Source organism: Primulina huaijiensis, chromosome 12, assembly GCF_012295235.1.
Source record: "Primulina huaijiensis isolate GDHJ02 chromosome 12, ASM1229523v2, whole genome shotgun sequence".
NCBI classification, from domain to species: Eukaryota; Viridiplantae; Streptophyta; class Magnoliopsida; order Lamiales; family Gesneriaceae; genus Primulina; species Primulina huaijiensis.
In genome coordinates, this window is record NC_133317.1 from 9,547,682 (window position 1) to 9,565,991 (window position 18,310).

Sequence of the window (18,310 nt, forward strand, 5' to 3'; positions counted from 1 at the left end):
TTAAGCTAACTTTCATTTATTCCATCTTATGAAATTAACTTATAAATTCTTTTATAAGCATCTTGTTTGATCTTTATCTAACTATAGTCGTCAAATTTAACTCCTTGAACTTTGAGTTTCTCAACAGAAGCACAAAATCTGATACTTGTGTGACCTTCAATGGTTCAGGGATACAGCTAGTTGTGGTTCACATCTCTCTATGATTCAGAATAACAATTATTCTTATTCGAGCTTACCATAATTAGACTCATTCTTTCATCGACTCTTTGATCAAAAATGTTAGAACTCATTTCTGATTGCACCTATCGGATCATGGTAAGAGCATCTAGTAGCGTCGCCCATAATCCCCTAGATATCACTGATAGTGTATGCAAGAACCTTAAGTTATGGTTTGTTTATAGTACGGTTCCTTCAACACATATATTCTGCTCGAATATGTTACAATTGATATATCAAGAGTTGCATATGAATTCGATAACGATGTGATTTATCTTTAAGTACTAATAGTGACATGATATGTGCAACTAGGACATCTTCGACATCTTCATGCCCTTGTCAATGAAACATGACGTTTACATCACAAATTTTAGTCTCAAGCTCAAGCGACTTTTATCTTTATTTTAAACAGCTAATTCGACTAGAAATCTGTTTAGAATATACGGTACACTTCTTAATGAGTTTCATGATGTCACGTTGAGAGTCCGACCTCATGGTACCTATTGTATATTCAATGACTTTACTTATGCAGCTTGCATAGGTATGCAGATAAATCATAATGTCATAATTTAATAAAAATCGTGTTACATCAGAGTCAATAAAAGTCCAAATCACAAGTACCTACTCTAACAACATCCTCCTGCCAAGTACGAACTTTTCAGGAAACATTGAGCAGGAATTTTTTGAATGATATCAAACATCAAAGTTTGTAGTTTTTTGTTCCTTGCTTTTCAATGCTGATATTCTGCTACCTTTTTTTCCCAGACTTTCAGCTTCATTCAGATCTAATTTGGCTTTGTTTTTCACATCGTTTTACAAGGTAACTAAACTCGTCTCTTGAAAATGAACTATAACAAAGACAATTAAAATTTGGTACTGTTATTTATAAAAACAATGAATCGAGTTACATATCATATGCTATTATTCAATCCATTTTACATGATGTCACTTGACATGATTCCTTAAATATATGTTTGTAAGATATATAAATGATGCTTCGTTTGTAAGATTTGACTTTAAAAGAAGAAAATAAACATAGCAACATTAATTAATTTTATAGTCTTCTCTATTTTCAAATAATTGAAGTTTGGATTCAATAAAATTTTTAAATAAAAAACTAGATAAGAGCTGATATTAGATCCGAACAATTATTATTTAATATCATACAAAAGGCAACATTTTGGCTAGATACAATTATTTGGTTTCTGACGATTCATTCTCTCTTGGTTGACTTGATGTGCTCCATCCCTCAATAAAACGAGCATAATTTTTTTTTTTTTTTTAAAAAATAGTATGTGGGGATGGGAGATTTTTACCAATCTCTAGGTGCCACCTCTAGTCAAGTTCTAAAATTTATATTTATCATAAGGTAATTTAATCTTTTATACTGATTAATAAGAGCCAAACGTGAGATCCATATGTTTTGTTCATCAATTTTCACTGAGGTAGCAATTGGTTATTCCATTAGTAATGTAATGAAAAATAGAGGATAGTCAAACCTTGGTGTAGTGAACCCAAAAATCTTTGCTGGTAAAGGGTGTGTTTCAAGTTTTCAAATTATAAATTGAATGTTTCTTGCTAAAGAAATCTGAGACAAAATATATCTTTATTATTCATCAATCAGAGGTTAAATACAAGAGGAGGAAAAACTAAAAATGCTAGAATTAAGGAAACAAACTAACAACTCTTGATAATATCAAGAGTTTAAACTTAAATACCCTATCGGTAATCCTAAGATAATGGAACTAGAAAATGACACATATTTCTACACTCCCCCTCAAGCTGAACCATAAACATTCATGAGGTTTAGCTTGCCACACAAGTTATCAAACATAGGANTGCTGCTTAAGTATTTCTAGCCAAATTAACAGGAGATCTTCCTGCTGCTTTTTCCTTCCAAATTTTGTTCATTGAAAGAAGAAATTCTGCTGGAATAATGGGACAAGCCTTTGGCAAGCTCTATGACGATCTCTTTGGCAACTCGAAGATTCGGGTAATTTTTTTCACTCCTGAAGTTGATAATTTGGCGCGAAACTATAAAAACTATATGCATTGTTTTTGGTTGAGTTATGAAAGTGTTTGTTTCGAATCTAGATGGATTGAGTATTGATTCATTTGATCAATACATTGAGCTAGCTAGAGCCGGAAACTTTGTTGGATTTATATCTGTTTCTGAATGTTGGTCTTGGTTGGTGGCGTAGATCGTGATGCATGGGCTGCATTGTGCTGGCAAGACAACTGTTCTGTACAAGCTTCACAGCGGAGTGGTTCCGCCGAACAATCCTACAGTTGGTTTGTTATTCTTTACTATTACTGGGGAGATCACACCCATATCTTTTCGGATTTTCTTGTTTTCGAGACAAAATTTGGACTTGAATGAATTATGTTGCAATCAGGTTTCAATGTAGAGGAGGTTCGATATCGAGATATAACGTTTATGATGTTGGATATGGGTGGACGTGATAGAATGAGACCAATATGGAGACACTTCTTTTACAACACTTCGGGGCTGGTAATGCTCCTCTAGTACTTGAACTCGGCAATATGATCTATTTGACAGAGAAAAGTGATTTCTTTCAAAACTTCAATTTTTAGGCAACATGATGATTCATTAATCCATAGCCTTTTTAAGCAGTAACAAGAACAATTAAGGCTTATATTTGTAGGATTTGGGTACATATATATTCCAAGAAGCTATTTCTGTAAGTCATTTGTTGGTGATTGGTTCTTCTCTTATGACAGATATATGTTTTAGACTCTGCCGATAGAGAGAGTATAGGGTGGGCAAAGGAAAATTTTCAGGTTTCGTCCGAATAATTAATTTTGATATATNTTTGTGTCTCCACATCTCTTTCTCACTTCTTTCATTCTTTTTTCAGGCCATCATCTCACATCCATACATGATTAATGCTGTTATATTGGTCTTTGCAAACAAACAAGACATAGTAAGTCGTTTTACTGAAACCGAACTCGAGCCAGTCACGTGTAGACGTTATTTCCATTAAAAATATATTTCCTATTCTTGTCATCGGTATGATGACGTGTCACCGTAAAATACTGACGTATCGACGCACATTATTCGTAACACCACTTAGGTGAAAAGGACTAGAATCGCCCAAAAAAAAAAAGTACACGTATGTTAGTGGACTGCAAATGTGAATTAATTGATAGCATGACTAAAAATTTTAAAAAAAATGATTGTAATTTGGCATTTATTTTTGGGTTCAGGAAGGGGCAATGACACCAACTGAAGTTTGTGAAGGGCTTGGTCTCTATGATATGAAAGACAGAAAATGGCATAGACAGGCGACTTGTGCTATCAAGGGAGAGGGCTTGTATGAGGGGTAGCCTGGTTGGCTTGCAGGTTGCAGGATAACAAAGCTGCTACTAAAATTTCTTACGACAAGGAGACTGATCTGTCCGCAATTGAATATGACGGACGGGATCCGAGTGAAGGGTAAAATCTAAAGATTTTGTATGTTTGTTTATGACGGAAACAAATGGACCAAAGAAACCTTACAAAATAAAAATTGGATGCAAAGTCCATTTGTATGTATGTATCTACAATACTTATTCCTATGCCTGATAGATGAATTTCCTTATACATTTGGTGGGGTTTGTCGTTTCAGAGTACATGGTAATGCCGACTCAACAAACATGGGTATGATGGTGCTAAAATAAGGGACCCGGATCACCTACTGATGCTTGAACACATTGAATTTTTTTTTAATTTTTCTTTTTTTTTTTTTCATTTTTTTCCCTCTTTTTCTCTTTTGTTTTCCTTCCATTTTCCTCCATTTTTTTTCATCTTCCACAAACATTAGCAGACAATTTTATATGAAATAATATAAACATTTTAATTCTTTTATGTTAAATTAATAATTTTGCAATTAAAAATTACTATATTAAATTTTTACATGTGAAAAACCGTATCATTTTTTTCGAATTTGATGAGTATTATTAATTTTTTTTCCAATGAACATAATTTTTAACAATATAAAACTATTAACATGTTAATGCTTAAATTAAAATTTAGAACATTTTCATCATGCAATATCAAAAACTAAAATTCAACACCACATTTCCATAAAAAATAAATAATTCATACATTTTGAAATTTCATTTCAACTAACAATGTTAATCGGCTATTCTTTAAATAAAAAACTACTCAAGAGCATTATTCGATATATCTCCATTGAAATCCATGGCTTCAAGAGAATGGTGAGGATGATCAAATTGTGTCTATATTAAATAAGAATAAATATTATAAAATCAATTTTACCATATAAGAATTAATATTTTTTTGGCTTAAAAGTTTTACCCACTAAAAATATTTTAGATATCATTAAAGTTCATACGATTAATAATTCAGTGAAATTGAATTGACTTCTAGTTGTTTGAAGACATGCATGAGGTACCGGAGGTGCTGAACAAGATACGGGTAATTCATCGTGTGTTCCGATATCCTACAATGATTGTAAAAATAAGAAATCTATATAATTTTTATTTCAAAAAAGTATTAACATTAGTTAATTTACCTCGACTCTCAAATTTGTTTTTCTTCGTTTTGCTTGAAGTTCTACCCAATTCTTCAACCTTCTTGACTTTTTCACGCCATTTCATTTCTTGAATCCTTTCGCTTGTATCATAGAAGGTCATATCGATGATGTCCTGACACCACCATTGTTGTCTTGGCTCACTTCAGTCAAACGCATTTCCATGACTTGCTTGGTTAGATCACATACCGAATTATGCACCAAAGAGAAAGTTGATGGGTGGACGGAGGCTTCGGTTGCCAGTCTTATGAGCATCATACAAATCCCCATACAATCATGTACCACTCCAATCCTAGCTTTTCTCGTCCATCTATTCAAGATATAATGCTCTGGCAGTTTTTTTACGTCCTGCACATCATATACTTTCACAGCATGACAACACAATAATCCAGTCATCTCAAATTTTCGGCAACTACATGAAATCATCTTTGTGCTAGGATTAAATGTCACCCTCCATTCTCTTTCTTTATCAATTCACCCGACAACATATTCAAATAATGGTTGAGTTTCATTTTTATATTTTATGTAAGCAGCTGCGAACAAAACAAACTCTACTTGAAATAGATGAAAGATAGTGAGGGTATAAATTTCAGAAAGTTGACGCAACATAGGAGAACTCTCTAGCTTTAATCTCGGTAATTTTTGGCGTGTTTCAAATTCACATCTTAGCTCATTGTACCGCTTTTCCTCCAAGACCTGTTCGAAGTGCTTAAAAAATTGCATTATATCTAAGTCGGGTTTCATACAACTCTTTATATCAGAATTGACACTTTCACTGAGTTGTGTGTTTCTCATACCAAGTGTGAAAGCCTTGTTCATGTAACAAGCTGCCCATTTCTCCTTTATATTGTAAGTGGATTGCAGCCATGTGTTTTCTTGAATATTATATTGTACTAGTAGAACACTCCAAGCCTCCTCGAATCGGGTCTCATCATCAATGCCATACATGCATCTCTTAAAATCATTTAAGAAATGAGAACCATCTTTCATCAAGTTTCCCAAGTGTTTGATGCCATTTTGCATCAAATGCCATGTGCACAATCCATGAAATACCTCAGGCATCACCTTTTGTAAGGCCTTTGCCATAGCTTGATCCTGATCAGTGAAGATAGTGAGAGGCTTTTTTTGCTTGTGTGCCTCTAAAAAAGTTTCGAACAACCATTTAAATGATGATGCAGTCCCATCATACAAAAGTGCTGCACCAAAAATCACTGCTCCTCTATGATGATTGAAACCTGAGAAGATAGCAAGTGGTCGGTATGCACGGTTCGTACAATATGTGGTATCTAGTGACACAACATCACCAAAATACTCATAGTCGATTAGCATTCTCGCATCATCCTAAAAAACATTAGTTATCTGTTCTTCCACATCCATCTGATTAGCATGGTAAAATGATGGATTTTTAGATAACTGTTGTTGAAAATATCGTATCAGACAACCAACTTCCCCATATACCATACTTCTTTGTCTTTTGGATCGAATATAATTTTTAGCATTTAACATTGTATAACCAAGATCATCTATTCCCCCTGCATGCTTACTCATCAACTGAAAATTTTATTTTTGTTTAAGCCCAACATCCTTTGCCAAATCAATCTCGTAGGCTTGAACTTCTGTAATTTTACGTTAGGAAGACAACATACGAACTGTTTCTTGAATATGGAGTGGGTGATTATGCTCTTCGATAAACTCATTAACTTTATATTTACTATCCACAAATGTGACGCCCATTCTTACTTTACAATTTGTTCGAGTCTCAAGCCGAGGATTGAGTGTCGATTATTCTCTTTTGTCTTTTTTACAAACACCCTCCTTGCAACAAACATATTTATACGAAGTTATAAATCCGGTGTTCTTGTTCTTGTTAAAATAATGCTTCCTAACTCCAAATCCATTTTTCCCACCATATTCAACCCAAAACTTCCAAGACTCGTCTAGACTATCAAATTCCATACCAATCTTAGGCTTGAATTCTATATTTGAACTAGAATCCATCAAGAATCTGAAAGTATCAATAAAATTTTTGGCTTGTTTCAGATCAATAGTAACATAAAAATACAAACCAACAAAATCAAATAAAAAATTCGATAGCTAAACAATTAGAAAAAAAAAATTAGACATTTAAAATAAGAAAAAATCGAACCTTGTATGTTATAGTATTGCCTGCAAAAAAAATAATAATAAAATTGAGAGAGAGGAAAAACGAGAAAAAGAAGAAAATGGATTATGCGGACGGTTGAGATTTGATAGATCTATGGTTGTACCCTAAGATATGTAATCGGGATTGTCCAATTTGAAATGGACGCACCAAATTGAATCTAATCGAGAGATGTGATCCAATGGCTGTGACTCGCCAAATGGGGTGCGATTTATACCATTAGATTACTAATGGATTGGATTTAATCGCAAGCCTAGAGTGTTTATTAGCGAAAACATGATTCCAATCTTGGAAATCTATAAATAGGTCGATCCTTATATCATAATGGAAAAAGGCTAGGAATCCAAAAACGTCAGAATACATATATTTTCTTCAATTACTTATTGCTGCATACAATTTTGGTTCATCATATTTGAAGGTTCAAAAAACATCTTGAATTTCACCCGGTTTTGTAACTGGAGTGCTGATATTACAAAACATAAGTCCTTGTATCTTGGGAGACTATTGTCATGTTCCATAAGCGGCGTATATGATGCAAATTCGTCTTAAGGAGATATGGTTGAATTCTAGCCTCAACTTACATTCTGTTCGTGCCTTGGTCCATAGCTTGTCCCGACATTTGCTGCGGAATCAACCCAATAGTTTCAGTTTTGCATTGTATCCAAACCAACAATCTTAAGAAAGTTTTTATTGTGCATTCTGAATTCATCATTTGGGGCCCATTCCAGCTAATGTTCCAGCGGTCTATGGTGAGAAACCCGAGAAGTTTGGGAGCACCGAATTTAAAAGATGGCAACAAAAAATGATGGTTTATCTGACCATTTGGAATCTTATGATTTTTTTTTGTATGAGAAGGCTCCAACGATATCTGGGAAAAAAAACCGACAAATACAAGGTAATTGCTTATGATGTTTGGTGAAATTGTTATTATTTATTTCGTAATTATATCATCAACTATTTAGAAAATATGTTATACGACGTGTATAGTTGAATGGAAACTGCAATAGATTTGTGGAGATTCTTGGAAAATAAATATAGAGAGAAAATGTGTATGAAGAAATTCATTGTTGGAAAATTTATAGATTTCAAATTAGTGGACTCCAAATCTGTTATTGTACAAGCCCAAGAGTTGCAATTAATTTTATATGAAAGTTAAGTGAGATCAAGACTGTTGCAGATTACGCCGTGACAAGTTATGAGATATACATGGAAACATACTTCATTTTTGATGAATTTTTAAGAAAACTTGGTGGATAACTAAGTGGAATGATGTGTCAATTATATATAACGTGATGAGCACATTTTAATAAGATGTTATACTTTCTGTTGTTTGATTATAGATGAAATTTGTAAGTTTTGTACTCTTAAAACTTCGAATTTTAAGATATTAAATCTTGAATTCAGTTTTATAAGCTTTTACTTTTAAAATTTAAATATTTAATGAAATTCGAGAGTCCAAGTTTAAATTTTGTAAGCAAACATGCATAAATCTAAATTTTCAAGATATATAAAATCTTGAATTTAAATATATAATCTATAACAATTAAAATTTGGAAAACTTGGAAGTTTGAACACCAATCCAACAATAATTGAAATAATAGACTTTAGAATACGATATTGTCAAATTTGATAATAATGTACAAGCTTTGAATTAATTAATCAATAACGTTTAAATTAAAAATTAGCAAGATAGAAAATCTTGAATTTGGATTTATAAGTTAATAACACTTAGAATTTATAAAGCTTTTGAAAGATCGTTTGTGCTAGCACCTTCGAAGATGCTTCAAACACAATATTCTCCATTGAGTTGCAATAGCTCGTGTTCTAAGAATGTTAACACCGATGAATTAAATCAAGTTTAGTTTAAAACCAGCGGAAGAAACTCGAAGTAATGCTTTGTGAAGAAAGCTGTTTATATTTAAAAACATTTTAACTTATGTAAACTGAATAACTGAAAAGCAAATGATCAATTGTCGCATATATCAGTTCAGTTATAGTAAGAACTGAACTGATGGATGCTCTAACTGATCAAGTCAATTTGAAAACAATAGTTAATCAGTTAAATACACAAGATATGTTTATTGATGTTCGGAGACTTCAACTGCTCCTACGTCACCCTTTCTACCACCTCGGGTAAGATCCACTAGAAGAATTTGATTTATACAATTACTTGTACAAATCCACCCAGCTTATGACTTACACTACTACCTAATTGAGCTCCTAGTCTAGACTGAAGGCAGCACCTTCCAGCCATCACTTCTTTAACGTCTATGTGTCAAAGACTACATACACAAGTTTAATATCTTTTTGCAAGACTGTATTTTGAGTGGTGGTGGTGTTCGTGTGTGAGAACTGAACAATGAATACACCAAAAAGGTGTTCTCACGCACTGAAAAAAATGAGCTTATAAACTAAGCTGATAATGTGATGAAGTGTCTCTCTAGGCTGAATGCTTCTTGAAAGCAGATAGGCAGATAAGCGTGCCCTTTTATTTTTATCACACTCTCTCTGGTTCTCTTTTTTTTCGTCTCCACCGATCTTCTCTTTATATAGGCGGGAAACTAATCGTACAGTGAGACTCAATAATTGTATCGGTTGCATCTTGAATTTGTTCCTTGGACATTGTGTCTGGACTTTTCGACTGTCCTTCTGGAACGTTTGTCTTTAATGCTATGATGCAACGTTCATTATTGCCATTGACTGGACAATTGATTTGTACCTTTGTGCATAGCTGGAATCCACTTAAATGAGTTTGTCTTGTTCTTTAACTGAAAGATTCTAATCGATGCTCCGAACTAGTCAGCTGAACTGATCTTCAATTGGGTTGGCGAAATCAGTTGACTCATCAGTTGAACTGATTTCGCTCTTGTTCAATTGAACTGATTAGCTGAGCTTTTTTTCAGTTGAACACTCCTTCGGCTAGCCAGACTTCTGAGTTTCTCCTGCTAAACTACCTATCTGCTGGACAACCAACTGAACTGCTTATTTGACATATCAGTTTGTCTGATTCAGTTTGTGCGATCAGTTGGGTCTTGAGTTTGTGATTTAGACAACTCGTAACTGATCCTAACTTCTGCACACTAAGGTAAATCATTAGTAACAAAAATAACAAGTTTTGTTAACATCAAAATCAAGATTGCAAAATTTTTGAAAAGTTCCAACAATCTCCCATTTTTTTGATGATCACAAAACTCAAGCAATTAAAGCGATAAACACAAATTAAAACACTTTTAAAAACTATTAAGGTTCGAGGGTTTGTACATTTAAACGACATTAAAAGCTCCCCCTCAACATCTGAATTTAAAAACAGGTTAAAAACAATTTTTCATTTTGAGGACAAAAGAAAACTCCCTCTCAAAAACTGAATTTAAAACTCGTATTTGAGAAGTAATTATCTAAGCATCCATTCGGATGTTATAATCATTCAAGTAATGAAGACAAGAAATCTGGAAATATCCATTCAGTCACAACGAAACACAACTGGATAAACATGATGTTTATTTAATCAAATAAATTTCCTTGTATTTTACATTTGAGTACATACATCAGTTGTAAGGAAAATTGCTACTACAATAACATATTTTAAATTACATCAGTTATCAGTTGGTTTATGTACGACAAAACTGGATATACCAACAACTGGTTGCCTTGACTGCTTGAAATGCTACACCGGTCATGAGTTCAATTTTCTAGAGAAACGAAATTTGCCTTGAATTTGATTTCTTTGCTAGCTAACTTGTCGAGCAGACTCAAATTAACTCAACTGATGCTGAACTGCATTGATTTGATATATCAATGAAGCAACGTTAAATTGCTGGTGATTAATCTCCATTTTAATCATCCAACGTCCTAGCATGGCTAAGATTCATTTGTTTTTCAGCTGAACTGGTAGGTTTACAACTGAAATCTTGTTCACCAAACAATTTATCTGTGCATCTTGACAGGTGAAGCTCAGGACCCTGCAGGCTGATTAAAACCCCAAAGCTAGGAGTCTAGAGAAGTGGCGACAACGTTAGTTGCAGAGCCAATCCTCTCAACCCTTCGCAATGAGCGATAGATAAATATTTTCAAATAGTTTTGAAATAGTATGAAATACTTTTAAATAGCTTTTAACACTATTTTAAAGTAACAAATTTTAAAACACAGTTTTCTTCAAATGTTCTTCTTAGAACAACTAGCTCTGATATCAATTGAAGGATCGTTTGTGCTAGCACCTTCAAAGATGCTTCAAACACAATATTCTCCAATAAGCTGCAATAGCTCGTGTTCTAAGAATGTTAACACCGATGAATTAAATCGAGTTTGGTTTAAAACCAGCGGAAGAAACTCGAAGTAATCCTTCGTGAAGAAAGTTGTTTATATTTGAAAATATTTTAACTTATGTAAACTGAATAACTTAAAATCAAGTGATTAGTTGCCGCATATATCAGTCTAGTTATAGTAAGAATTGAACTGACGGATGCAATAACTGATCAAGTCAATTTGAAAACAATAGTTAATCAGTTAAGTACACAAGATATGTTTATGGATGTTCGTAGACTTCAACTGCTCCTACGTCACCCCTTCTACCACCTCGGGTAGGATCCATTAGAAGACTTTGATTTATACAACTATTTGTACCAACCCACCCAGCTTAGCACTTACGCTACTGCCTAACTGAACTACTAGTCTAGACTGAAGGCAGCACCTTCTAGCCAACACTTCTTTAATGTCTATGTATCAAAGACTACATACACAAGTTTAATGTCTTTGTGCAATACTGTATTTTGAGTGGTGGTGGTGTTCGTGTGTGAGAACTGAACAATGAATACACCAAAAAGGTATTCTCACACACTGAGGAAAATGAGCTTCTAAACTAAGATGATAATGTGATGAAGTGTCCCTCTAGGCTGAATGCTTCTTGAAAGTAGATAGGCAAATAAGCGTGCCCTTTTTTTTTATCACACTATCTCCGGTTCTCTTTTTTTTTCGTTTCCACTATCTTCTCTTTATATACGTGGGAAACTGATCGTACAGTGAGACTCAATAATTTTATCTGTTACATCTTGAATTTGTTCTTTGGACTTTGTGTCTCGACTTTTCGACTGCCCTTCTAGAACGTTTGTCTTTAATGCTCTGATGCAATGTTCATTATTGTCCTTTGACTGGACAATTGCTTTGTACCTTTGTGCATAGCTGGAATCCACTTGAATGAGTTTGTCTTGTTCTTCAACTGAAAGATTCTAACCGATGCTCCGAACTAGTCAGCTGAACTGATCTTCAGTTGGGCTGGCGAAATCAGTTGACTCATCAGTTGAACTGATTTTGCTCTTGTTTAGTTGAACTGATCAGCTGGGCTCTTCATCAGTTGAACACTCCTTCGGCTGGCCAGGCTTCTGAGTTTCTCCTGCTGAACTACCTATCAGCTGGACAACCAGCTGAACTGCTCATTTGACATATCAGTTTGTCTGATTCAGTTTGTGCGATCAGTTGGGTCTTCAGTTTGCGATTTAGACAACTCGCAATTGATCCTAACTTCTACACACTAAGGTAAATCAGTAGTAACAAAAATAGCAAGTTTTGTTAAAATCAAAATACGTTCTTTAAGTAATAACGCTTAAATCTAAATTTAGTAAGATATTGAAATATTTAAATTTTTTTTCTAAGTTTATAACACTTAGAATTCGGAAGAATTTAAATTGTTGAATTTGGATTTCTAAGTTATGATGCTTATAATTTTAAAATATTTGATTATCCAAAATTGTGGGAGGCAGCAATCTAATTTACAACCTATATTATCAATAATAACCACACATAAGAAGATTATAACTCCTTGCAAATTATAGAATTTCTACAAACTTTTCTACGAATATCTTAAAATGCGGGAGTATTTGACAAATGTAAAAGCGCCTAAGTCGAAACAAATGAATGTATGTATCAAAAACAATTCATTGCCTCATATTGGATATATCAATAATTGGTGTGATTATTCGAATTTTGTGCATAATTCATACCTTGCAAAGAAAAGTAAAGAAGAAGTATGTCGCGAAAACTATGACAACAAAAATGAGATAAAAGTTCTTTGTGATGAAATAACGATGTAGATATAACTGAAACTAGTCATAAATGAAACATAGAAGAAATTGAAGTTTGTTACAACATAAAATAACAATGAACTTTTGATAGAAGAAAGTTATCACAAAAGTTGCCTCAACACACAAAGAAATTAAACAACAAACAATCATGGAAATGATGTTGTTCCAAATGCTCATGATGAAAGTGATCATAATATGATTATGACCATGAAAAGTTGTTGACCAAGGATCTTGACACAAAAGGTATGGCTCTAACAGATGTTTTACTTGGAGCTAAGGTCATTAAAACATTTAAATGAATTGTTCTAACACAATCTCATCATATTAGGACAATGCTAATAACATCTAATGTTTATGATCTTACTTCTATTGAAACATCAGTAGATGTGAATCTAAACTTAATGGTGAACTCGTATCACGATTAGAATATTTTAGCTAAATGAGAGTATGATGTATATCATAAACTATTCATGTCCAAATACTGTCTTCTGGTCAACAAACTTAAAAATTTTATACAAGATATACAATATTATCAGAAGACTATTGTGACACAAAAGACATATTTGACATAAAAAACTTGATGGTGAAATCATTGTTTATAACTTAATCCACTATAGAATCCTAGTTTATAGCATTGAATAGAGCCATAAAGTAGGTGAATGATTAATAAATATGTCTGGAGGATAACTCATATTGGTTAAAGCTAGTATTTTCCATGATAATACATTGTCATGACAAATTGATTATTGGAAAGAATACATATAATAGCAAGTCACGACACTCTTGTCGTAGACATAATACCATAAACCAATTGACCTCTAATAAAGTAATCTTAGTCGACTATGTGAAATGAAAAGATAACTTGACGGACCAATTGACAAATTTTAGTAGAGATTAAGATATTGCACATCAAGAGGAATGAGACTAAAAATCTACAACCAAAACTATCATAGCGATAACCCCCAACCTGGCTGATTGAAGATCTCAAGATCTTGGTATAATGTGACAACTAAGTTATGAGAGTTGTTGCAAAAGCACTTGAAAGGAACTTTACAACAAAGTTTTCTTTTCATTGCTAGGATGAAAACATCTTGTCTACCACATGTATTGAGGCTAAGTTCAAAGTTTTAATGATTCTTATTGATGATGACCGGGTGAATTGGGTAAGAGATAGGTGGGCAATTTCACCGGATCGAGTTGTTTGGGTGAACGGAAAATGAGAGCACAACAAAATATATTCAAACCTAGCGCTTTTCTTCCAGGAAATATAACGTTATCCTGAAAACACAAAGATAACCACGTGAATGGGTGCCGGAGGAGAATACGACGTGACCACTCTGACACTCAAGTTAGTGCAGGGTTTTTAGGGAGAATCTGCTAATAAATATTGTAGGCAAAATGTAAAGTGAACACACCTTAATATTAAATAAACCTGGTATTTATAGAAATAAAGTCTATGATGACCTTGTTTTCAGTGCCCTCTTACTAATTATGGCAAGATGGTTGCCTATACCCTGCTGTCTAATACCTTTTTTGATATGTCAATCTGTCTCTTTCACATTGCCACCTCTTACGTGATTTTGACAGTAATGATTACCGAGGCAACTCGGGTAGAAAGCCATCACCCGATCATTCGTCTAAAATCTCGGGCTCCTGGTAAATACCTGAGGGCATGATGTCTCGGGTAACCATTTGTCCGGCCAGTATCGGAATGACCAAAAACCCCTCATACCTTGATCCATGACCCCGGATCATCCAGTACCCTGAACCCGGGTCTTCCCGGGGGTATCACCACTCTCTCTCTCTAAATAGTCGGGCTAGAGTCCCTCTCGCTGTCCCGATTACTCCCTTGTTCTCGGGCATGGAGAATTTTGCCATTTTGTCTTCTCGAGTAGAGAGGGATGATGCTATGGTAACGTATGCCCTAGAATTTGAACGGTCCATAACATTCCGAATTCCGAGAAGGCGAACAGTTTGAAACGCCTCGATCTCCGAACTCGTTTTTTCATATCCTAGCACAATTTCCGAGATGAATCCTGATCGTTTTTTCTTTTTTAGACCAACGGTTAAGATCAATTCCCTTCACCTATATAAAACAACAAACCTTTTCTCCTAAATATGAGTCCACAGCAGAACACTCTGATTCACCGTCCCCCTCTGTGAAAAAATTTTCTCCTCCACGTCCTTCCAAAAAGCCTCAAGTAAAAAGAAATCCTCCCATGAAAAGAGAAGGGCAAAACCTGGATTCCCAGTCCCCCTTCCTCTGACACCCTAAGTGCTCCCTGGTATTCTATCATGGAGAGCACTCTTTGCCCTGGGGTGGAGGAAGATATTAGAGCCATGGGCTCTATTTCTTCTTATCAAATCCGGATTCTTGGTCCCTCCGATCGGGCTGACAAAACCCCGGAGGGTTTTTTCACCTTCTTTAAAAGCCAAGTACGTAGTGGCCTTAGGTTCCCTATCTCTTCTTTCTTTATTGAAGCGGCCCATTTCTTTGGTGTCCCAGTGAATCAACTTCACCCCAACTCTTTCTGTATCATGGCCGCAACTTATATTCTTTTTAAGATGCACAATCTCTTGATTAATCCCATTATCCTTCATTACTTCTTTGTATGCCGGTTTGGGGACAATACGTTTTCATTATCTGCCCGTCTGAAAAGCCGGTTCCTTGATGATATCATTTCCTCTCTAAAGGGATGGAAAGGCAGATTCTTCTTCATCACTTTACCCTCCCCTCCCCAATTTCTAACTGTCTTTCTTCCCAATCTTCCCACTCAACCTACCCTTCCTCGGGCTTATAAATTTGAAGAGCCATTCAACCGGAGTCTAGAACTTGTGGAAGGGAAGAATTTTTCCTCTTCTCTTCTTCTTTCTGAAGAAAATATGTTGGCTTGCGGGTTGAGTGCCCGGGCAGATGACCCTGTGGACAGGGTGATTGATGCAATGGCTGACTCGGGCGCTCAACCCGATAATTTCACTTTCCTATATTCCTTGCTTATTGCTTAATAATTGTTTGAATAACTTTGTGCTCTATCTTTCCCCTATTTTTTCTTTTTTTTCTTTTTTTTAAAGATAATTTTGAAATGCAAGAGGCCTTCGCCAGGAGACGGGCTTTGGAGAATAAAGCTAATGAAGAAAATAAGCAGCTCGGAAGGCGAGCAAAGAAAATAAAAGTCTTGCCGAGTGTGCTACGGGTAATCAGGCTTCTAGCACAAATCAACCGCCGGTTGATAACCGGCCCGATACTGCCCTTGGGGAAAACATCTCTATTTCCCAACACCTACCTCTCCCCAGGAATCTGAGGACCCGGCCCCTCTCCTCCAACGAAAGAGAAAAGCATCCGATGTCCCGGAAATGGTTCTGGTGAGTGACACCGAGGATGGAGGCGAGGGCCTTTCTTGAGCGACCTTTACGGGCATTTCTCCTCAGGGACAGACTCATTTCAGTCCTCCCGAGGCTAGAGGCAATCTTTTTCTTGATTATGTTTCTTCCGCCAGAGTTAGGCTGTTGAAAGGGATGGCTTCTCCTGCAGAGAAAGCCTACCTCCGGGGACTAGGTCCCAATCACAAACTTTTTGAGGGTACAGCTCGGGCCCTGTCAGTAAGTCTTTACCCTCCCTACTTTCTTTTAACTCTTTCTGCTCTTTACACCGCCTTCAAATGCTAGTCTCCTCTTATGAGGAGGTCACCGCTATTGCTAAGAAAGAAGCGTCCCGGGCTCGGTCCGTTAACACATTGGATCAGCAAGTTCAGGGAGAACTGGAGCGAGCTAGTCTCCTTCATGAGGTTATTGTTGATGGTCTAAGTACGGAGTCAGAGGCGGCTCACACGGGATAGAGGGAGGCCCGGGTGGCTAATGAAACTGCATTAATTCAAGTCCAAGCGCACTCACCTTGGACCTCTCTTCTTCAGAGAAGAGGATTCATTCTCTGACAGAAGAGCTGGATCGGTACAGGATCCGGGCCATTACTGCTGAATCCTCCTTAGAGAACTTCCTCCAGTCCAAAGAGGAATGGCGAGCCTCCTTTTTTGCATCCTCTGAGTTCAAAGAGGCAGTTGAAGATAGGGCATATTCCTTCTTCGAGACTGGCTTTAACAAATGTCGGGATCAATTCAAAGAGGTAGGAGTCCTTCCTGCAGATAACAAAAACTTTCCAAATTTTGATCTAGCAATTGCTTCGCTGCTAAAGAGAATGAGGAGGCAGTGGAGGAAAGCGACCATCCTCTCGGGGTTGGAGAGAATGAGTCCCGGGAAAATCCTCCGGTTGTAGAATAGGATTGTATTTCTTTTTGCCTTTCTTACTTGTTTCTTTGTACTTTCAGCCCTTGGGCTTTTATTAATAAAAATGTCTTTGCTTATTCCTTTTTATACTTTGAGACTTGGTGAGAATCTACACAATCTTTAAAAGTTGTTGGGCAGCCGGTTTTTTCTTTAAGCGTTTTGTTGTTTGTTTTTCCCTAAGTATTGTGAGGCATTCGGGTTCTTCTGTCATTTTGGAATTATTATACTCCTAGAGTCTTAGTAGAATTTTCGGGACGTATTCATCCCAAGTTTTAATAATCTACAGGCCACGGAGCCCTGGACCAGGGTATGGATCCCTGAATTTATAGGATAATCAGGGTACGGAGCCCTGAGCCAGGGTACGGAGCCCTAGATCCATAGGATGGTCAGGGCGCTGAGCCCTGAGCTAAAGTATGGGTCCCTGGACTTATAAGATAATCAGGGTAAAGAGTCCCGAGCCAGGGTACGAGTCTTTTGACTTATAAGATAATCAGGGTTCGGAGCCCCGAGCCAGGGTACGGGTCCCTGCTCTTATATTACATTTTTTTGAGTCATTCTCCCTTTTCATTCCACTGAGTCGCAAGTTACAAACACAAAATTTTATCAAGTATAATATTTCTTCTAATGAAAAGCATTCCAGGATCTTTTCAAAGATAGACCCTGGATGTCTTCTAAATAGAGTGCTCCTGTACTGAGTTCTCTGATTACCTTGTAAGGATCCTCCCACTTGGCTTCCAATTTACCCACTTGTCCAGCTGGATTGGCTTTCTTTAACACTAGATTACCCACTTTGAACACTCGAGGTCGTACACGTTAATTATAAGCTTTGACAACTATTCCTCGATAAGCTTCCATTCTAACCGCAGCTCTTTCTCTTTTCTCTTCTAATAAATCCAATTCTTGAGTCCGATCTATGTCATTTTATTTGGCGTAATTTTGAATCCGTGCTGAAGCCTGTCCAATCTCTACTGGAAACATGGCCTCGGATCCATACACAAGACTAAAAGGAGTCTCCCGGATAG

At 35.9% G+C, this 18,310-nt stretch overlaps 2 protein-coding genes and 1 long non-coding RNA gene across 3 annotated transcripts; 1 reads left to right on the forward strand and 2 right to left on the reverse strand.

Annotated features, from left to right (window-relative positions):
* The first annotated feature begins 2,061 nt into the window (after nt 1-2,061).
* On the forward strand, nt 2,062-3,740 carry LOC140990651 (uncharacterized). Its single transcript, XM_073460445.1, has 6 exons — nt 2,062-2,209; nt 2,418-2,508; nt 2,613-2,728; nt 2,959-3,018; nt 3,096-3,161; nt 3,445-3,740. Exons 1-6 carry the CDS (start codon nt 2,153-2,155, stop codon nt 3,562-3,564), a joined length of 510 nt encoding a protein of 169 aa, XP_073316546.1. The 5' UTR covers nt 2,062-2,152; the 3' UTR covers nt 3,565-3,740.
* A 302-nt stretch (nt 3,741-4,042) lies between these two features.
* Nucleotides 4,043-4,708, reverse strand: LOC140989589 (uncharacterized). The gene is made up of 2 exons (XR_012177515.1): nt 4,575-4,708; nt 4,043-4,458 (listed from the first exon to the last, which is right to left on the reverse strand). It is a non-coding gene; the product is annotated as an uncharacterized lncRNA (long non-coding RNA).
* A 538-nt stretch (nt 4,709-5,246) lies between these two features.
* LOC140989394 (protein FAR1-RELATED SEQUENCE 5-like) lies at nt 5,247-6,101 on the reverse strand. Its single transcript, XM_073458600.1, has one exon. The coding sequence runs from the start codon at nt 6,099-6,101 to the stop codon at nt 5,247-5,249; it is 855 nt and encodes a 284-aa protein (XP_073314701.1).
* Nucleotides 6,102-18,310: the final 12,209 nt, after the last annotated feature.